Source organism: Mercenaria mercenaria, chromosome 12, assembly GCF_021730395.1.
Source record: "Mercenaria mercenaria strain notata chromosome 12, MADL_Memer_1, whole genome shotgun sequence".
Classification (NCBI taxonomy): Eukaryota; Metazoa; Mollusca; class Bivalvia; order Venerida; family Veneridae; genus Mercenaria; species Mercenaria mercenaria.
This window is the reverse complement of record NC_069372.1, coordinates 53,612,666-53,627,909: the sequence shown is the minus strand read 5'-3', so window position 1 is coordinate 53,627,909 and position 15,244 is coordinate 53,612,666. Positions and strand designations below refer to the sequence as shown.

General features: G+C 35.5%; 1 protein-coding gene across 6 annotated transcripts; it reads right to left on the bottom strand.

The window, feature by feature from the left end:
• Positions 1–756: 756 nt before the first annotated feature.
• LOC123534504 (uncharacterized) lies at positions 757–13,831 on the bottom strand. 6 transcript variants are annotated; one of them, XM_053520091.1, is made up of 2 exons: positions 13,724–13,831; positions 757–2,824 (listed from the first exon to the last, which is right to left on the bottom strand). In XM_053520091.1, the coding sequence occupies exon 2, from the start codon at positions 2,568–2,570 to the stop codon at positions 1,644–1,646; it is 927 nt and encodes a 308-aa protein (XP_053376066.1). In that variant the 5' UTR covers positions 2,571–2,824; positions 13,724–13,831; the 3' UTR covers positions 757–1,643. The 6 variants fall into 6 exon arrangements, with proteins under 6 accessions (XP_053376066.1, XP_053376062.1, XP_053376063.1 ...); XM_053520087.1 differs by lacking the exon at positions 13,724–13,831 and adding an exon at positions 13,334–13,483; XM_053520088.1 differs by lacking the exon at positions 13,724–13,831 and adding an exon at positions 12,642–12,800.
• Positions 13,832–15,244: the final 1,413 nt, after the last annotated feature.

The following is a 15,244-nucleotide window of genomic DNA, read 5'->3' as shown; positions in this document are numbered from 1 at the left end:
TTTCATTCGAACTTTGCATTTTGTAAAATTCAAAGGGTCATACTAATACATTTCTGCAGCATCCACTGAAAACTGTAAGAGAGTTATCCGGACAAGACTTATACGAAATACACGTAACATTTTAAAGAACCGGAAAAGGTAAATTCATGTCTCGACAATACGCGCAAACTCACTCTACCGTGATACATTTCTGAAAGTATGGCCATTAAAAATATTGGAGCTGTCCGCAAAAAAGTTGGGACGGACGGAAAGATACGGAGGCAATAATATGCCTCCTCGAACATTCTCTGAAGGGTATAAAGATCAGATGGACTAGAGGCGAAATGATGGATACTGTGACCTTTTTCTTTGCCCCCCTCTTGGTCCGATAAGCTTAATACATTTGAAGAATTTGGTCATCGTTATCTTGATAACAGTATTTACATTTAGCGGCATCGCGCGCTTGTGATTCGAAATATAAAGCCTTTAAGCCTTAGGGATCTACAATTAATAATGTAATTGTAAAAGTATTTTAGCTGCATTTGTATGTTATAAATATATAGAAAATGCACTTCTACACTGAGACATATAGAATCGCTTTACAAAAGTTGTCCGGATAAACCTTGACCATTGAACAGTACCGCGCTCCGAGATGACATGTATCCAGTTTTTTTATCTCGGGCCACAAGATAAAAAAAAATACTTAACCCTTATCACCTCGGAACTTCCGTAGAAAAGCCATCCAGCTGGTTTGCATCTAAACATGTAACAATCACATAACTTGTGCCACTCAGACGCAAGTAATTCATTGTCAGTGACGAATTTTATTGTCTTTTCTACTTCTTGGAGAGAAGAAGCTGGCATAATCATGATAATTAACAAATATCTATTCAGAAAGCAAAAATTCTAATGTTTAATAACATATCAGAAGCACTCTGTGTATACTAAACGAATGTCCGAATTAAGGTTGTTCTGCACGTTTGGTAAAACGGAAGTGATATGGCGTACCGTCATTTATCCGGATAACGTAGAATAAAATCTGGACTCAACATACGGAGATTAAAATCATTTTATGAATTAATGGCATTCTGCGGGTAAATTTATTACAAAGGTAATGTTACTATATAAAGTTAAAATATGATGTTAAAACGTTTTACGCGTTAAATAATTCCAAATAATGTCTTAAAATCAGCTTGAAATGTGCGGGTTTCCTTAATAGTGGGCAAGTATCTCAAAAAACAAGCTCACGGACCTATACATTTCATTTCAGCATATTGCAGATAATCTGTTTTTCAGAATGTGACAAGTTTGGTTATTATCTACTTTGTAATAAAAATACAACTGGCGAAAATGTTTTCGAAATTGTGATTTTCCTATATACTCCATCTATGAAAATTCGTCACGTGTGTGAGGTAAAAAAAATTCAAATCAGTCCACATGACCGTATAATTTTTATTTTTTGTATTTTCTAAGTAATGATGTTTTGACAAGTCAAAGTTTGACCAAATTCTACATATTAGATTTTTATCCGAACGTGCAGAACTACGGTAATCCATTATCTACAAGCAACAACAATAATATGAGAAAAGCACATCCTAGATAGTTTGAAGTTCAACTGGTCAATAATACCGTCAATAGTCAACGAATTTAGATACACATATAGGTTACAATGAAGACGTGCTATGAAGGTATCTGGTACCAGCGCCATCATGAGAATCGTTCACTTCTTTTTCTTCCTTGTCTTTCTTTTTGAATAACAATTTTTCACACACTTCAAATGTAACAACACCCATCGCCATTATGTTTTTGAGGAGAAAAATTGAAATACCTTGCGACATGCCATGCCATGTGATCATACGTGTCACAAACAAAGGCAGATTCACTAGGTACGCAATGGCAAATTTATGTAACATTTCTAATTTAAACGGCAGTTTCTTTATTCCAAATTTCGTTTTAGCGAGCGTGAACAATGGAACTGTGGGTAACAGGAAATTAATACAACAAACTGCAATAATGGCGTCGTCAAGACCTGGTGGGTAAGTGTCGCGTACATCTTTCTCAAAAAGATTTTCTAAATTGTCGACTCCGTCAAGAATATCAAAAACGACTGTTGAGGTGAGCGTAATGATGATATCTTTTCTATGTCCGTGCTGAACATCATTTAATGTAGGTAAATATGACAGGAACACTATCCCCGTCAGAGCAATCGTGGTTTTCAAAGTGTTTGGTCCAAAGAAAAACGCCTCGTCTAGATCAGTAGAAAAGGTGCTAAATATGACGGCAATTTTTATATCCATTACGACAGTATACACAAACCAAGATATATATGTCAGAGGTAAATGTTGTACATCATAAAATGTCAGTTCTTGATTGTGTTTCTCTACATTAATGTTTCTAGAAGCCATAATAAATGCTATGACAAAGAGAGCTACGACGACGGCGTCGGCGCCGTAAATTGCTGCCCATGTATATGAGAGATTACTCATTAGATACCAGTTCATAGAAACTGCTTGTAGAATTAAAAGCACTACACATAGCATCCTTGTAGTCCAGTGGTGCATACATCGTTTCGCTTGGAGCCGCCCGCCCATTCTTGAATACCGTTTAAAAAGTTTTCCTCAAAATCACAAGCCTGACAGCAGGGCTCTTCTGTACAGGTATCCACAGTTTTGAAAAACTTGAAAGTCACTCCATTTGGCTTCCTATAACCAATTAACCCTACACAGGTTTTGCAGATATCATTATGTCTATTACAATTTTCAGAATATGGTATAGTTCACTGACTTCGGAATGACATGATACCGTCAGCAGACACCAGAATTTCTGTTAATTTATCCCAGGAGATCTGAAATATAAAGAATTGTTCATCAGTCAATGCAGATATCATTAAACAAGTCTAGCGATAAGCAATCTTTGTAATGTGTTAAACATCTGCTATATCGATTCGTAAAGGTTAGCTTATGTCTGAAATAAAAGTTGACAACACCGCGAAACTAGCATACCATACACTCCAAGTTAATTCTGGTCACAACGGCCTCTGTTGTTAAAACAAAAAGCCACAACTTTAATTACGGAGGTCAACCGCTATTGCCATAATACTTCAAAGAATTATTTTTTTGTATAGAATCACAACATTTATCACGTTACGTGTTGAGTTCTGCTCAACCCGGGGCTACAGGGCATGGGAGGTAGCATGCAATTCCACTACCGTCCACAAATAGGCTTTGTTTTCATTTTGTTGTGCTGGGCGACCTTGCCAATTCATGTGAATGATTTTTACTATGCCGAGTTCTCGTGCGATCGTGTCCTGCGATATATCGTATCCCAAGAGCAAGATAACCCGGCAAGGCAGAAATCAACCACCATAGAATGCAGAATGTTTATGTGCATATAAAATAAGCGACCGAATAGTTAAAATATTACACAAAAAGAACACGAAAAATACATTATATTAAAACACTTCTGTCGTAACATCATCTCATAATCGTGACAGACTGCGTTGATACTTGAGGAGTATCAATACTACATTTAACTATGTAAATAGAAGGAGACTCGCACCAACCGTATTCCCAATAAGATAAAAAACTATTAAAGAAAGCTTTTGTGCGTAAGATGAAGTACACACTTAATTTACCGTGAATATGAAAGCGTGTTATTGATCAAGTTAGTAATAAGAAGTTTCACTTAAATTAAAAACTAGTTCATTTCCGATAAAAAGGACTGATCTCGAATGTTTCTGTAATCGGCTATTTTTCGTGATTAAAATAAATTACTGACCTTTTGTCTTTAACGGGACCAATATCAAGATTTGACCAAGTGTCTAAACCTGACCCATGTTTTTTATTACTCCATTCTTCTAACTGCCAGAATAACAACAAAATATATCCAGCATACTAAAAGTTTTCGTTTTCAAACAATACAGATATATAGCTTACAGTTTTCAAAATGAACAAACAAGTCACGCTCCATTTGACTTTTCATGCGTTTCATCTACTTACGGGAACATCATGGCCTATGTACACCGGCTCATTTCTGCACTCTATAGATAACTTGAAGCAAAAATGGTTGTTTTTTTGGATGTAGTATCAGACCTATACAAAAATATTTCGTTTAAACAACCGTAGTTTTGTAAGAATATATTGAGCACAACCATTAAGACAATTGAGCCGTGCCATGGGAAAACCAACATAGTGGGTTTGCGACCAGCATGGATCCAGACCAGCCTGCGCATCTGCGCAGTCTGGTCAGGATCCATGCTGTTCGCTAACAGTTTCTCCAATTTCAATAGGCTTTAAAAGCGAACAGTATGGAGCCTGACCAGACTGCGCGGATGCGCAGGCTGGTCTGGACCCATGCTGGTCGCAAATGCACTATGTTGGTTTTGTCATGGCACGGCTCAATTTGTTTCAAAAGTATCAAATGGAGGTTAAGTAAATTTCAGACAATGACTATCCCAAAATGTAAAAGAACATTACCATTACAATCTCTGCGTGCAACAGTTTAGCTTCCGGTGCTGAAAATGTTGTCTTTAAAAATGCCTGAATAAATATAAAAGTATGAATGTTTTTGCACAGAACTGACATCGCACCTATGAAAGTAAATAGACATACATATTTGTACTGCGTATTTTGTAACCCCTTCTCGTCGACTTACACATAAATGGCGGTTGAACTGATGTTGACCACTTATCTACATATCTTTTTATGATTTTTTTCCCGGATATGGGACATACCTGTGGTTGGAATAACCAAGGACGTGTAAGAATACTATAAAACATCATCAAGAATAACAATTATTATTATTATACCAGATTTATATAGCGCCCTTTTCATGATAAACACGTTCAAAGGCACTTTACATATAGCAAACGCAGCCACACAGGGCGCGAAATTCATCCTCTACTAGCACAGACACAGAGCGATATGACCAGAAGAACAGAGTGAGACAAAGCCCCCAGAACAGACGGAGAGAACCTTTTAGATACAGACGTGCCCGGCTTACTTAGCCTAGCTCTTTGCGAATACTAGTAGACAGTCTGGTTCTTTAACGTGCCCGGTGTATAGCACCGATACACGCGAAGCCGTCTTTCCTGGGAAGAACCAGTACAGGCCTCTAGTTAGGCGGGAGACACTCAAGAGCATCTCAGAAATTTCCAGTGCCTGGACCGGAATTCGAACCCCGGACCTCTGGATTGACAGTCAAGCGTATTACCACTAGACCACCGGCAAGAACAAGACAGAAGAAGCAGAAAGAGTAAAAGAATGGGAGGGATGGCGCGGTCAAATCCCAAACAAAACCCTATGTATTCCTACAAAGTTTCATTGCTGCATATAAAAACACTCTTTGAGATACGTGCTACACAAACTTTAATTTAGTCCCTTCATGTATATTTTGACTAAGCTCAGGGCTAAAACTTGCTAACTGAAATCCCAACCAAAACATAGATGCACAACTTCACATGCTGAATGACAGTCCTACTATATTTGATGACTCCAGGTCAAACACTTTTTGAGATATAATATCATGTGTAATGCAAATGTCGATTTTCAATTTGTTAAAAAAAGAAAAACACTTCTGACGCAGGTACGATCTTTTCATCGTTATTGTAAAAAATAGGAGGATGAAACAGAACCGAGTGTAGTTGAGACATTTGGTCACATCTTGCACTTGGTCATTCGATTTCACAAAAGTCAACAAAGTACAATTGAGGCTCCAAGCGGCTCCCTATTGGAATGGCAAATTTTGGTTTAAAAAATATATATTAAATGGTTGAATTAATAACGTGAATCTGACACTACAAACGCTCATTTAAATTAATTGTAACAAGAATCCTACAAACACCAACATACCTCGTCTTCATGTGCTCTAATGTAATGTAATAATGCCATCATTTCCATTTGCAACTAACATTTTGTTAATATCGTTATATTAAATATATCCGTTTTAATACAAAGTTAGTGCAATCTTTTTCACTGGTGTTTGAATCGTACCCGTCATGCTGAGAGGTAATTCAAGCATATGCTATCATACTGCATATGTACAGTTTAACTTCTGTTTTAACCTTTAGCCTGCTAAATTTCTAAAATGGACTGGTCCATCATTCAATTTAAACACGATCATTTTTTATTCGAAGGGGTGTTCACTGAAAATTTACTGACCGAATAGCAAACAGTGCAAACCATGGTCAGATTGCACGGATGTGCAGGCCGATCTTGGTCTGCACTGGTCGCAAAGGCAGAATCACTTGCCGCCAGCAGGCTAAAGGTTAACGACACCTCCAGAGAACACATTCACAAGGCAAACTGACAAACATCCTAGAATCTTCGGAGCAACAGCCCTGAATTTTAATCATCAAATGGTTGCTCATTCGACAAGCATACGCATGAAATCCAAGGTACGAGGCGCTCTCAAAAATCCAAAATATAAGTTAGCTTATCGTACTCTTTAAAATACTTTTAAAATTAAAAGATAACACGTATCATACACAACATGATAATATATAATATTTACAATGTGTATCCTCCCACTGCTGTTTTGTGGTATTCAAAGCGTTTCGTATAATCTACTGAGGCAAATAGCAAATACATTTGTACTTAAACGCATGTGTACATCTTATTTAATGATCTCTAATTACAGTTAAGCATGCGTTGCAATAGGATTGACTCAACGCTAATGGTAAACTTTATTATAAAAGAATGATCTTACCTTTGATATAAAATCACAATGTTTTTTTATTCATGTATTTTTCATACGTCTTAATTTCTACGCGTAGTTAATAGAGCGTATCTAAAGTGTATACACACACACACACTGGTTATTCGGGTACCTACTCGTGTGAGTGATACCGCCCTCGTGTGATTTATGTACATGTTGGTGAACAGGAAATTCACAACTTTAACAGCTTATTATTCTGTATTTAACTGAAGATTTGAAAAGTTTTAGTATTGAATGTGTAAGATCATACCTTAACTATATCCATGTCAAATATCTATCTAATATAATCTGAATAACTGTGAAAAAATACGTTTTTTGCTGCGAAAATGAAGATATTTTAAGGCGATGGTATATGTTTTCACGATTGATGGTATTATTTCGGATTATATTAGGAAATTATTGTTAGGAAAATGAAAAGCAGTCATTCTATGTGTTAACCGTTACTTTCATTTCACAAAAACTGGAATCACAGTAAAATTAGATCGATTTTTTCACAGGAGTCTGAAATTCTATCAATAAGACCATAGAAGTCTATCTTTACAAAAAGTACCCTATATATATATATATAAAATATTTTATATATATATAGGGGGTATTTTTTGTAAAGATAGACTTCTATGGTCTTATTGATAGAATTTCAGACTCCTGTGATTTTTTCGAAGACAGTGTGTAGAAAAACAGATTCCTCTGACGATGTACCATGGTACCATCCTCGTTGTTTCTGTCAATCGAGGGATACCGTCCTGTTATTGAAATGAGCATTACATTGAGGCAGACCCATTTTCTAATTTAGCGACAACATGCAATGACCAGCCAAGATAAAGATAAAAAATTTAGTCTTTTATGCCCTCCAGCTACTGGAATTTAGCTTATCCGGAGAAAAAACTCACATCGCTTCAAATTCGCTATCAACTTAGTATCAAAATCCATTACATAGACACATTCTTATGTGTATTTTCAATTGAATATTGCTTCCGTAAATTTGTCTTGTTATTTAAGATGTTTACAGGGTATTAAAATGTTCATAGCAAAAAAAAAAATTAAATTTGTCAGAAATTTATGATTTTTTTCAAATATTTTATTGCGATCGACCCATGTTTCTAAGCTTCGTTTTGAGGAATAAAGCCAGTAATTCGGTCGAAAATGTGTTTCTTCAGGGGTAGTCGAAAGAAGCCAGTAGTAAACAGATCCTTATTTCTCCATGTTTGGTTTTTCGAAAAATTCGTTTGGGAACAAGTGCTTTAATTTACACATTTTACTGCAAGAATACATCATGCACAGGGCCGGATCCAGAAATTTTTGACTGGGGGGCGGGGAGGGCAAGGTATTGGAGGGGGTGCCTTTGCCCATGTTAGACGTTAGGCAGGGGTTCCGGGGTCAGGGGGCGGGTCAGGGGGACTCCTGGAATTTTTTGAAATATAGGCAGAAAATGATGTCCTCTGGTGTATTTTAGGTCTAAATTTCGAAGTATTGGAGGGGTACGATACTTCCCGCTTGATTGGGGGGTTGGGGGGGGGGGGGGGGGGCTCCCCGCTGGAAAATTTTGAAGGTATTAAATGGGGGCCTCTGGTATATTTCTGGGTCTAAATTTTGAGAAATAATGATTTGCCAAAATAGTAGGGTGCATCTTTGATGAGTATGTCACTTCTCGGCCAACTGGGGAGGCACGGGCCCCTTCGGCCGGGCCCTGGATCCGGGCTTGATGCATGAAATGAGATGGTTTATGTTTATGGACCTACACTCCACACTAGGGTAGCAGACTACAACTGACTGGCATTTTACTAGGAACTATTACACTCCCACTTTATTTTCATCGTTACTTTAAGTTATGATAGAACTTTCATGAAAAATAGGTTTTGGAAAAAATGATGTTCTACTATTTAAGATAGGTAAAGAGGTCATGAAGTTTAGTAGGTTTGCAGGTTTGTCGAACAATTCAAGCATCGAGGAAAAAATTTGGTGAACTGGGTCCACCCTATGCTTGCTCTGGGTAACTTTTTGTACATCATTTCAAAGTTATTACAGATCGTCTGATACTTAAACTTTAACAAAATATCATCTTACCTGTCTTATCGTCTGTTGCTAATTCTGTATTGCAAATGGTAATTATGAATCTAAGGGGAGTAAGTTAAAGTATAAACAAACCAATCTGTTTTTATATTGTGCCTTTATAGATTACAAGAAAGCGTTTGATTCTGTCGATCGTATGTGTTTATGGAATAAATTGCTGCAGCATAACATTGATGACAAAGTCTTTGAGGCTAAATATGCAATATATGATAAAGCCAAATCTTGTGTAAAGTGTAGCCAAGGTCTATCAAATTTCTTCATTATAGCTCAACTGGTGCACGACAAGGTGAACATTTATCACCTATCTTATTTTCTGTTTTCTTGAATGATTTAGTCTCACGTATGCCTAATTTTTTTCAGGACTAGTGGAATTATCAAACAATGTAAAGGACCTGCTAAATGATTATATTTCAGAAATGTTTTCAAGTTATTTTTGTTACTTTATGCAGATGATACAGTGTTATTTGCAGAATCTGAAAATGATTTATAAACTGCATTAAATGTTATGTCAGAATATTGTTATATTTGGAAAGTTACAGTTTATTCCAATAAAACTAAGGTTGTTATTTTTTCACGTGTAAAAATGCGAAACAAGCCTACCTTTTATTCTAATAATGCGGCATTTGAAGTAGTAGATGACTTCAGTTATCTAGGAATTTAATTTAACAACAATGGTTACTTCAATAAAACTAAAATGTATTTGGTTGACCAAGCTAGAAAATATATGTATGCTCTGATGAAAAAAATGTAGGAAGTTGCAGTTTAGTATTGATTTACAATTATGTTTATTTGAGTCTGTGGTTCAACCAATATGGATCAAAGGTATGGGGTTGTTGTGACGTTAGCATTGTTAAAAGTTTTCAGCTTAAAATTGTTTTAAAAATGGTACTGAAGGTTAAAAAAGTCAACACCTAATGTCATGTTTTTTGGCAAGCTTGGTGTATTACCAATAGATGTTATAATTAGAAATAGAATATTGAACTACTTGTGTACAATGATTAATGATAAACCAAAAAAAAAAAAAAAAAGATAAATTGTATATTTTAAAGGTTCATGTAGAGACTCCATCAGAAAATGTAAATTATTGTTCTTGGATTTCATATGTAAAAGAACTTTTAGAGCAACTTGGATACTGGTTGAATCAATCAGTATTTACACCTGCGTATTTCCGCAATATTGTAAAACAGATGTTGAAGGCCAGTTTATTCAGTCATGGAATGAAAAAACAAACATTGCAAATTTCCAGAAAATGTTTGTGTTACAGAATATTTATAACAACCTTTGAGTTTGAAAATTATTTTAAAGTTTTACCAACAAATCTCGCAATATCCATGTGTCATTTCCGATGTAGAAACAATTTGTTACAAGTTGAAAGAGGGATATTTTCGAATATTGAGCTCAATAACAGGACTTGTTATCTGTGTGATAATACATCTTTAGGAGATGAATTTCATTACATTATAGAATGTCCGTACTTAAATTTAGACAGAGTAAAAAATACACCAAATGACTTTCAACAGTCTAATGTCATTTCAACGTTTATTTCATAGTAATGATAGTACTTTTCTTTTTAAGTTAGCATTGTTTGTACAGAAAATACTTCAATTTTTTTTTTGGAGGAATAAGTTTTTGTCACTGGCAGTTATTTGCTGGCTAGTTAAAACACTGTTTTCAAACCTCATGAAACCTGGTTAATTCTAAATGTACATCGTCCTTTATCTTTTAGCTTACAAAATATCTGTATCAGATCTATTATGACCGTAAAACTACTGTTTTATTTTATGTAGGCCCTTTAAGTGTTTGTTTTGTTAAATTTGTTGTTATTATAATACTGATGCCCGTATGGGTCCAGTTATAAATAAAATTTTGAAATTTTGAATCTCACAGATTCCTCTCTTGACGTACATTTAACGTTTACAACCACTGTGGGGTGTGTGTGTGAACAAACATAAAAAGAGACTGGATCTGATAACCAGACTTCCATTACTTCTTTTTTCTTCAGTTAGTCACCTGTAAGACACTTATACAGTAGTGTATATTGTATGCACTTGTAAATAAGTCGCATAATTAGCACGAACTTAATGGAGGGTGCACCTATAATTACAAGATACGATAAAAGGCAGATTTTGAAGCCGCAGCCTCTCCCTATACGAATACATGCCCAGAGAGAGGGTCCGATTTCCCTTTCAGGAAGAAAAAGAAGGTCAGTCTTAACATAAGCACTTTTGCACGGTGCGACGACAAGTTTGGTCGCTTTCATAATGAGACTGAAGAGAAAAAGAAAAACTCCAAGTAGGCAAGATGATAGAATGTGTAGAATAGAGGGTGGATGTGAGGGAAGATTTGATATTGGTGAAGTACTGCTAACTCACATCTTTACATTTTTAAAGTTAACATTCTAATCATATAGATCTACTAAAGGTCGGGTTTCACATTTCCAGTTGTTATTTCCAGATCCTCAAAGCGATTATTTCAGTGTACCGTATTGCGGAAGTAATCGCTGCGGGGAGTTTTATAAATGTTCACTGACGTAACGAGGACGGTACCCATGTGCAAACGGGTAGGTATCATTGTTTATTTTCATCCATCGTCAGAGGTACCATCAAAACAGCGACAGGATGCATATAATTGAAATTTTATCAACAAAAATAACTTGCAGGTACACGATCCGTTCGTTCTGTAGTTGAGTATGCATAGTTTTACCAAGGAGAGTGCCAAATTCAGTTATCTCGACTTCGAACAAAGAAAAATACGTCTCAAAACGTCAAATTACATGAATTTCGTTACATTTCTTCAAATTTTGTAGTCATATCAATATTAGTGAGGACTGATATTTTCACCAGTGCGAATTAATGCATTTCCTCGGATGATTCTGTCTTTAAAATGTTCAACATGCTTAAATATGTGTCATACGTTGGTATTGTTTTATATACCCTATACAACCTACATGTATATAAATCACACGAGGGCGGTATCGCTCATTCGAGTAGGTACCCGAATAACCAGTGTGTACACATGACATTGTACATGAAGATAAAAAAAAAGTCGGGAACCTATTTGATCATTGGGTAGTAACAGCCCCTCAAAGTGGAATTCGTGTGAAATTATTGATCGTATTTGTAGACGACGATAAGGTTAAAAATAAAGTCTCGATTAGTCAGTGACAAAACCACAAAACCAACAAAAGTGGGTTTGAAAACCTTCTCCATTCGGCCATTTATGCTTGTCCGTTGCTGTAGACATTTACATACCCAGTGTTCCAAGTACGGTAATCGGCGGAACGACTTTACTTTGAAAAAACAAAACAAACTGAGATGGGTCATTCTGTACACATAGATTTATACTGTATCTGTTTAAACAATTAAGGTACCTGCATAAAATATTAAGCACTCTGAGATACGCTTTTGCAAGTAAAGAATATGTTTTGATACCGGTTTTACATTTTGGAATAAGTATTAACTAATATTTACAAAAGGTGTTGTCTTTGAATCAAGTAAATGTATTCCTGTTAAACTACTCTGGTTAAAACAAAGGACATGTGTTTGTACAAGTCTGATACTACAGCCGAAAAGAACCATATTTGCTTGAAGTTATTCGAAGAGTACAAAAAAGGGCTAGTGTCATAGTGTCCCTTCGAAGAGGGGGACGCCATATAAATTAAAATTGATCGAAACTCTTTTGATATTTTTTCTTTAAATCTATAACCTGTAATTGGTACTTTTCCTGAAAACATTGCTCGAAACAGGATATTTATCGTTTGTTCAGTTTACAAACGAGCACCTGTTAGTTTCATCGTTATAAGGATAGAGGCAAGCACGGTATAGACACTTGGTACCATCATGAAATCACTTAGTCCTTTTATAAATAAATGTACTTACTTAAAACATATCTCATTCGTTTGAAAGGTTTCATTAAAATCCGTTATTTTTATCCATTTTCTTTCTTTGTAGACCTCTGTACGTGCAACATTACGTTAGACCACAGGTAATGGGAAGAGAGATTTAATCATCCACAAAGTCTGCTAAATTAATCTTGTGGCTCCGAGTGGTTCCTCCATTACGTTTTGCAGGAGTTATATATGAACTTGGTTGAATATACAAATGTATAGTGTTTTGAATTTGACAACACAAAATGCTCATAATAAGAATCATAAATATTAAACCCCTACTTCCAGCGAAAAAAAGCTATTATTTCATTTGCTATCATTTGTCATTGGCGTTCAGGCTGCCTGGGGGAATACAGCTTATGAGGAATGCTTCAATATAAATTAACACTCTTTTCACTGGTGTTTAATGGCATGCATCATGCTGGGATGCATTCAATGATATTCAATAACTGTTTCATTTCACATCGATGGAAATTCATGTGCATGTATTAAAACAACTGCGCATATCAAACACCTGTCGTCAGACAAATTTTTCTTATCGATTAGACAAAATCTTGATAAATTAACCTTTGTAGAACAACAACTTCTCTGCATGTTAGTCAGCTTTCTAGTGATTATCTGATTTAAAAAGGTACTCCGGCGATGCGGACACTCAAACATTAGATTTTTAAAAATAAATCTTACCTTGTTTTTACTATTAATTTCCGAATTATCATGTATCTTAAAAAGTTACGCAGTTATTTGTTTCGGAGGAATTCAGAAAACGCGTACTGTGCGTAACAAAACTGAAATGGTTTTATTCCCTTATTGCTGTTGTTATGTTCAGAATATCGCAAGGGTTCAGCGCGAAACTACTGTAACTGTAGCGCGATACTATTGTAACTGTATGTAAATAAAGAATAAGATACAATAGTTTTGCGCTGAGCCCACAATATGCATATTAAGAGGTTATATCAAAGGCAGGAAATAGTAAATCTCTTAACACATGCAACCGCAAGCATGCGTTGCACTTTGACGACTCAATTTACGTTAATAAGGTACTTTAAGTAAAGGTTATATATTATAATAACTTACCTCCTATTCAAAGTCACAATATCTTCCAATATGTTTTTTTCACATCTAAAAATGATTATGTATTTATACTCGTAGTAAACTTAATAGAGCGTATCTAAAATTGTTTACACATGTACATAAAGATCAAAAAGTCAGAAAGCCTTGGGCATCAGTTGTAAGCAGCTATTCAATGTGGAAATAATTAATCGCGTTTAAGACGAACAAGCAAGATAAATGCACAATCATACCCCACCAATCGACATTGTTTAGTGAGTTTAAAAGTTTAAGAGTATTAAGAAATACAACATTTTTTTATTAATAGTATTAAGAAATTATAAGTTTTATACAGCTTTTTATTCAATTACCAATTGGTGTTGTTTTGTTTGGACAATAGGTCTATAAATAATTTTTACAGACCGCTTAAAAAGAGATCAATAATATTTACCTGACCTGCCCTACATCTTTTGTTGACTGTATATAGCGCGTTTTTTCTGCTGTAACTACTCTGTAAAACATCTCATCTCAAATGTTTAATCAGCTACATGTACTTACATACTATCTGTCAGGGTTATCATTCAAAGCACTTCGACCAAAAGATGCAGTCTGACAAATTACATACTGTCTGACTACAAACCAGAAACAGTCTATATTTAAGAAAAAATTTATAGCAAAAGATTGCTTTAACACTATTTATGCACGATGGGTGGTTATACGTCGGGCGTAATAATTTCAGGGCGCAGCCCGAGTGAAATTATTTGTACGACGTATTACCACCCGAGTGTATAAATAGTGTTTAAACACGGTGCGCTCTTTCTTGGCCGCAATAAAAACTTTGACGTCACCGCACGTTAACGTGACGTCATTCTAGAGTAAGAGTGTTTTAAAAGAGACAAGCATATTAGAATAAAAAATACAGTCACGACTCAATACATAGCTATGATAGTAATGATCTAAATGTAAGAAAATAAATAAACTTACAGTTTCTTCAAATATGTCCAAAAGATTCCGTGTCATATCAGGATGAATTTGTATTACAGACGGATGTTTTAAAGACCCACCACAGTTTCTGTTTCAATGATGGCACACGGTGTACAAGATTTGCATTTAAATACAGATGTATTGAAAAATAAATATATGTATGTATGTACGGGATGGTACGGGTTTTAATGTTGTTCAATCGCGGAGCAAGACAAAATTACGCGCAAATTATCAAGAACTTCAAAATCGTCAATAGAACAGGTTCTAGTACGTACAGTTCTGATGTTTTACTACAATTTGATGTCCATCGCAATGTAATGTTCTGCTACAGACATCGCCGTAGTGTACAACACAGGACAGTCGTATTTGTATGGTTTTAATTTTCTTTATTCGTAGTCGGTCATTTTCGACCCAGTAAGATATAGCTAACTTGGTGCTAGAGATGTCTTTGCTGTTCTTTGAAGATTCTCATATAGCTCGGTTTGAGGCGTATATTGATAAACTGCAAAGTTATGATCCATTTAATATTAATTCGGCAATTGATGTAAAGTTCTGCGGAATAAG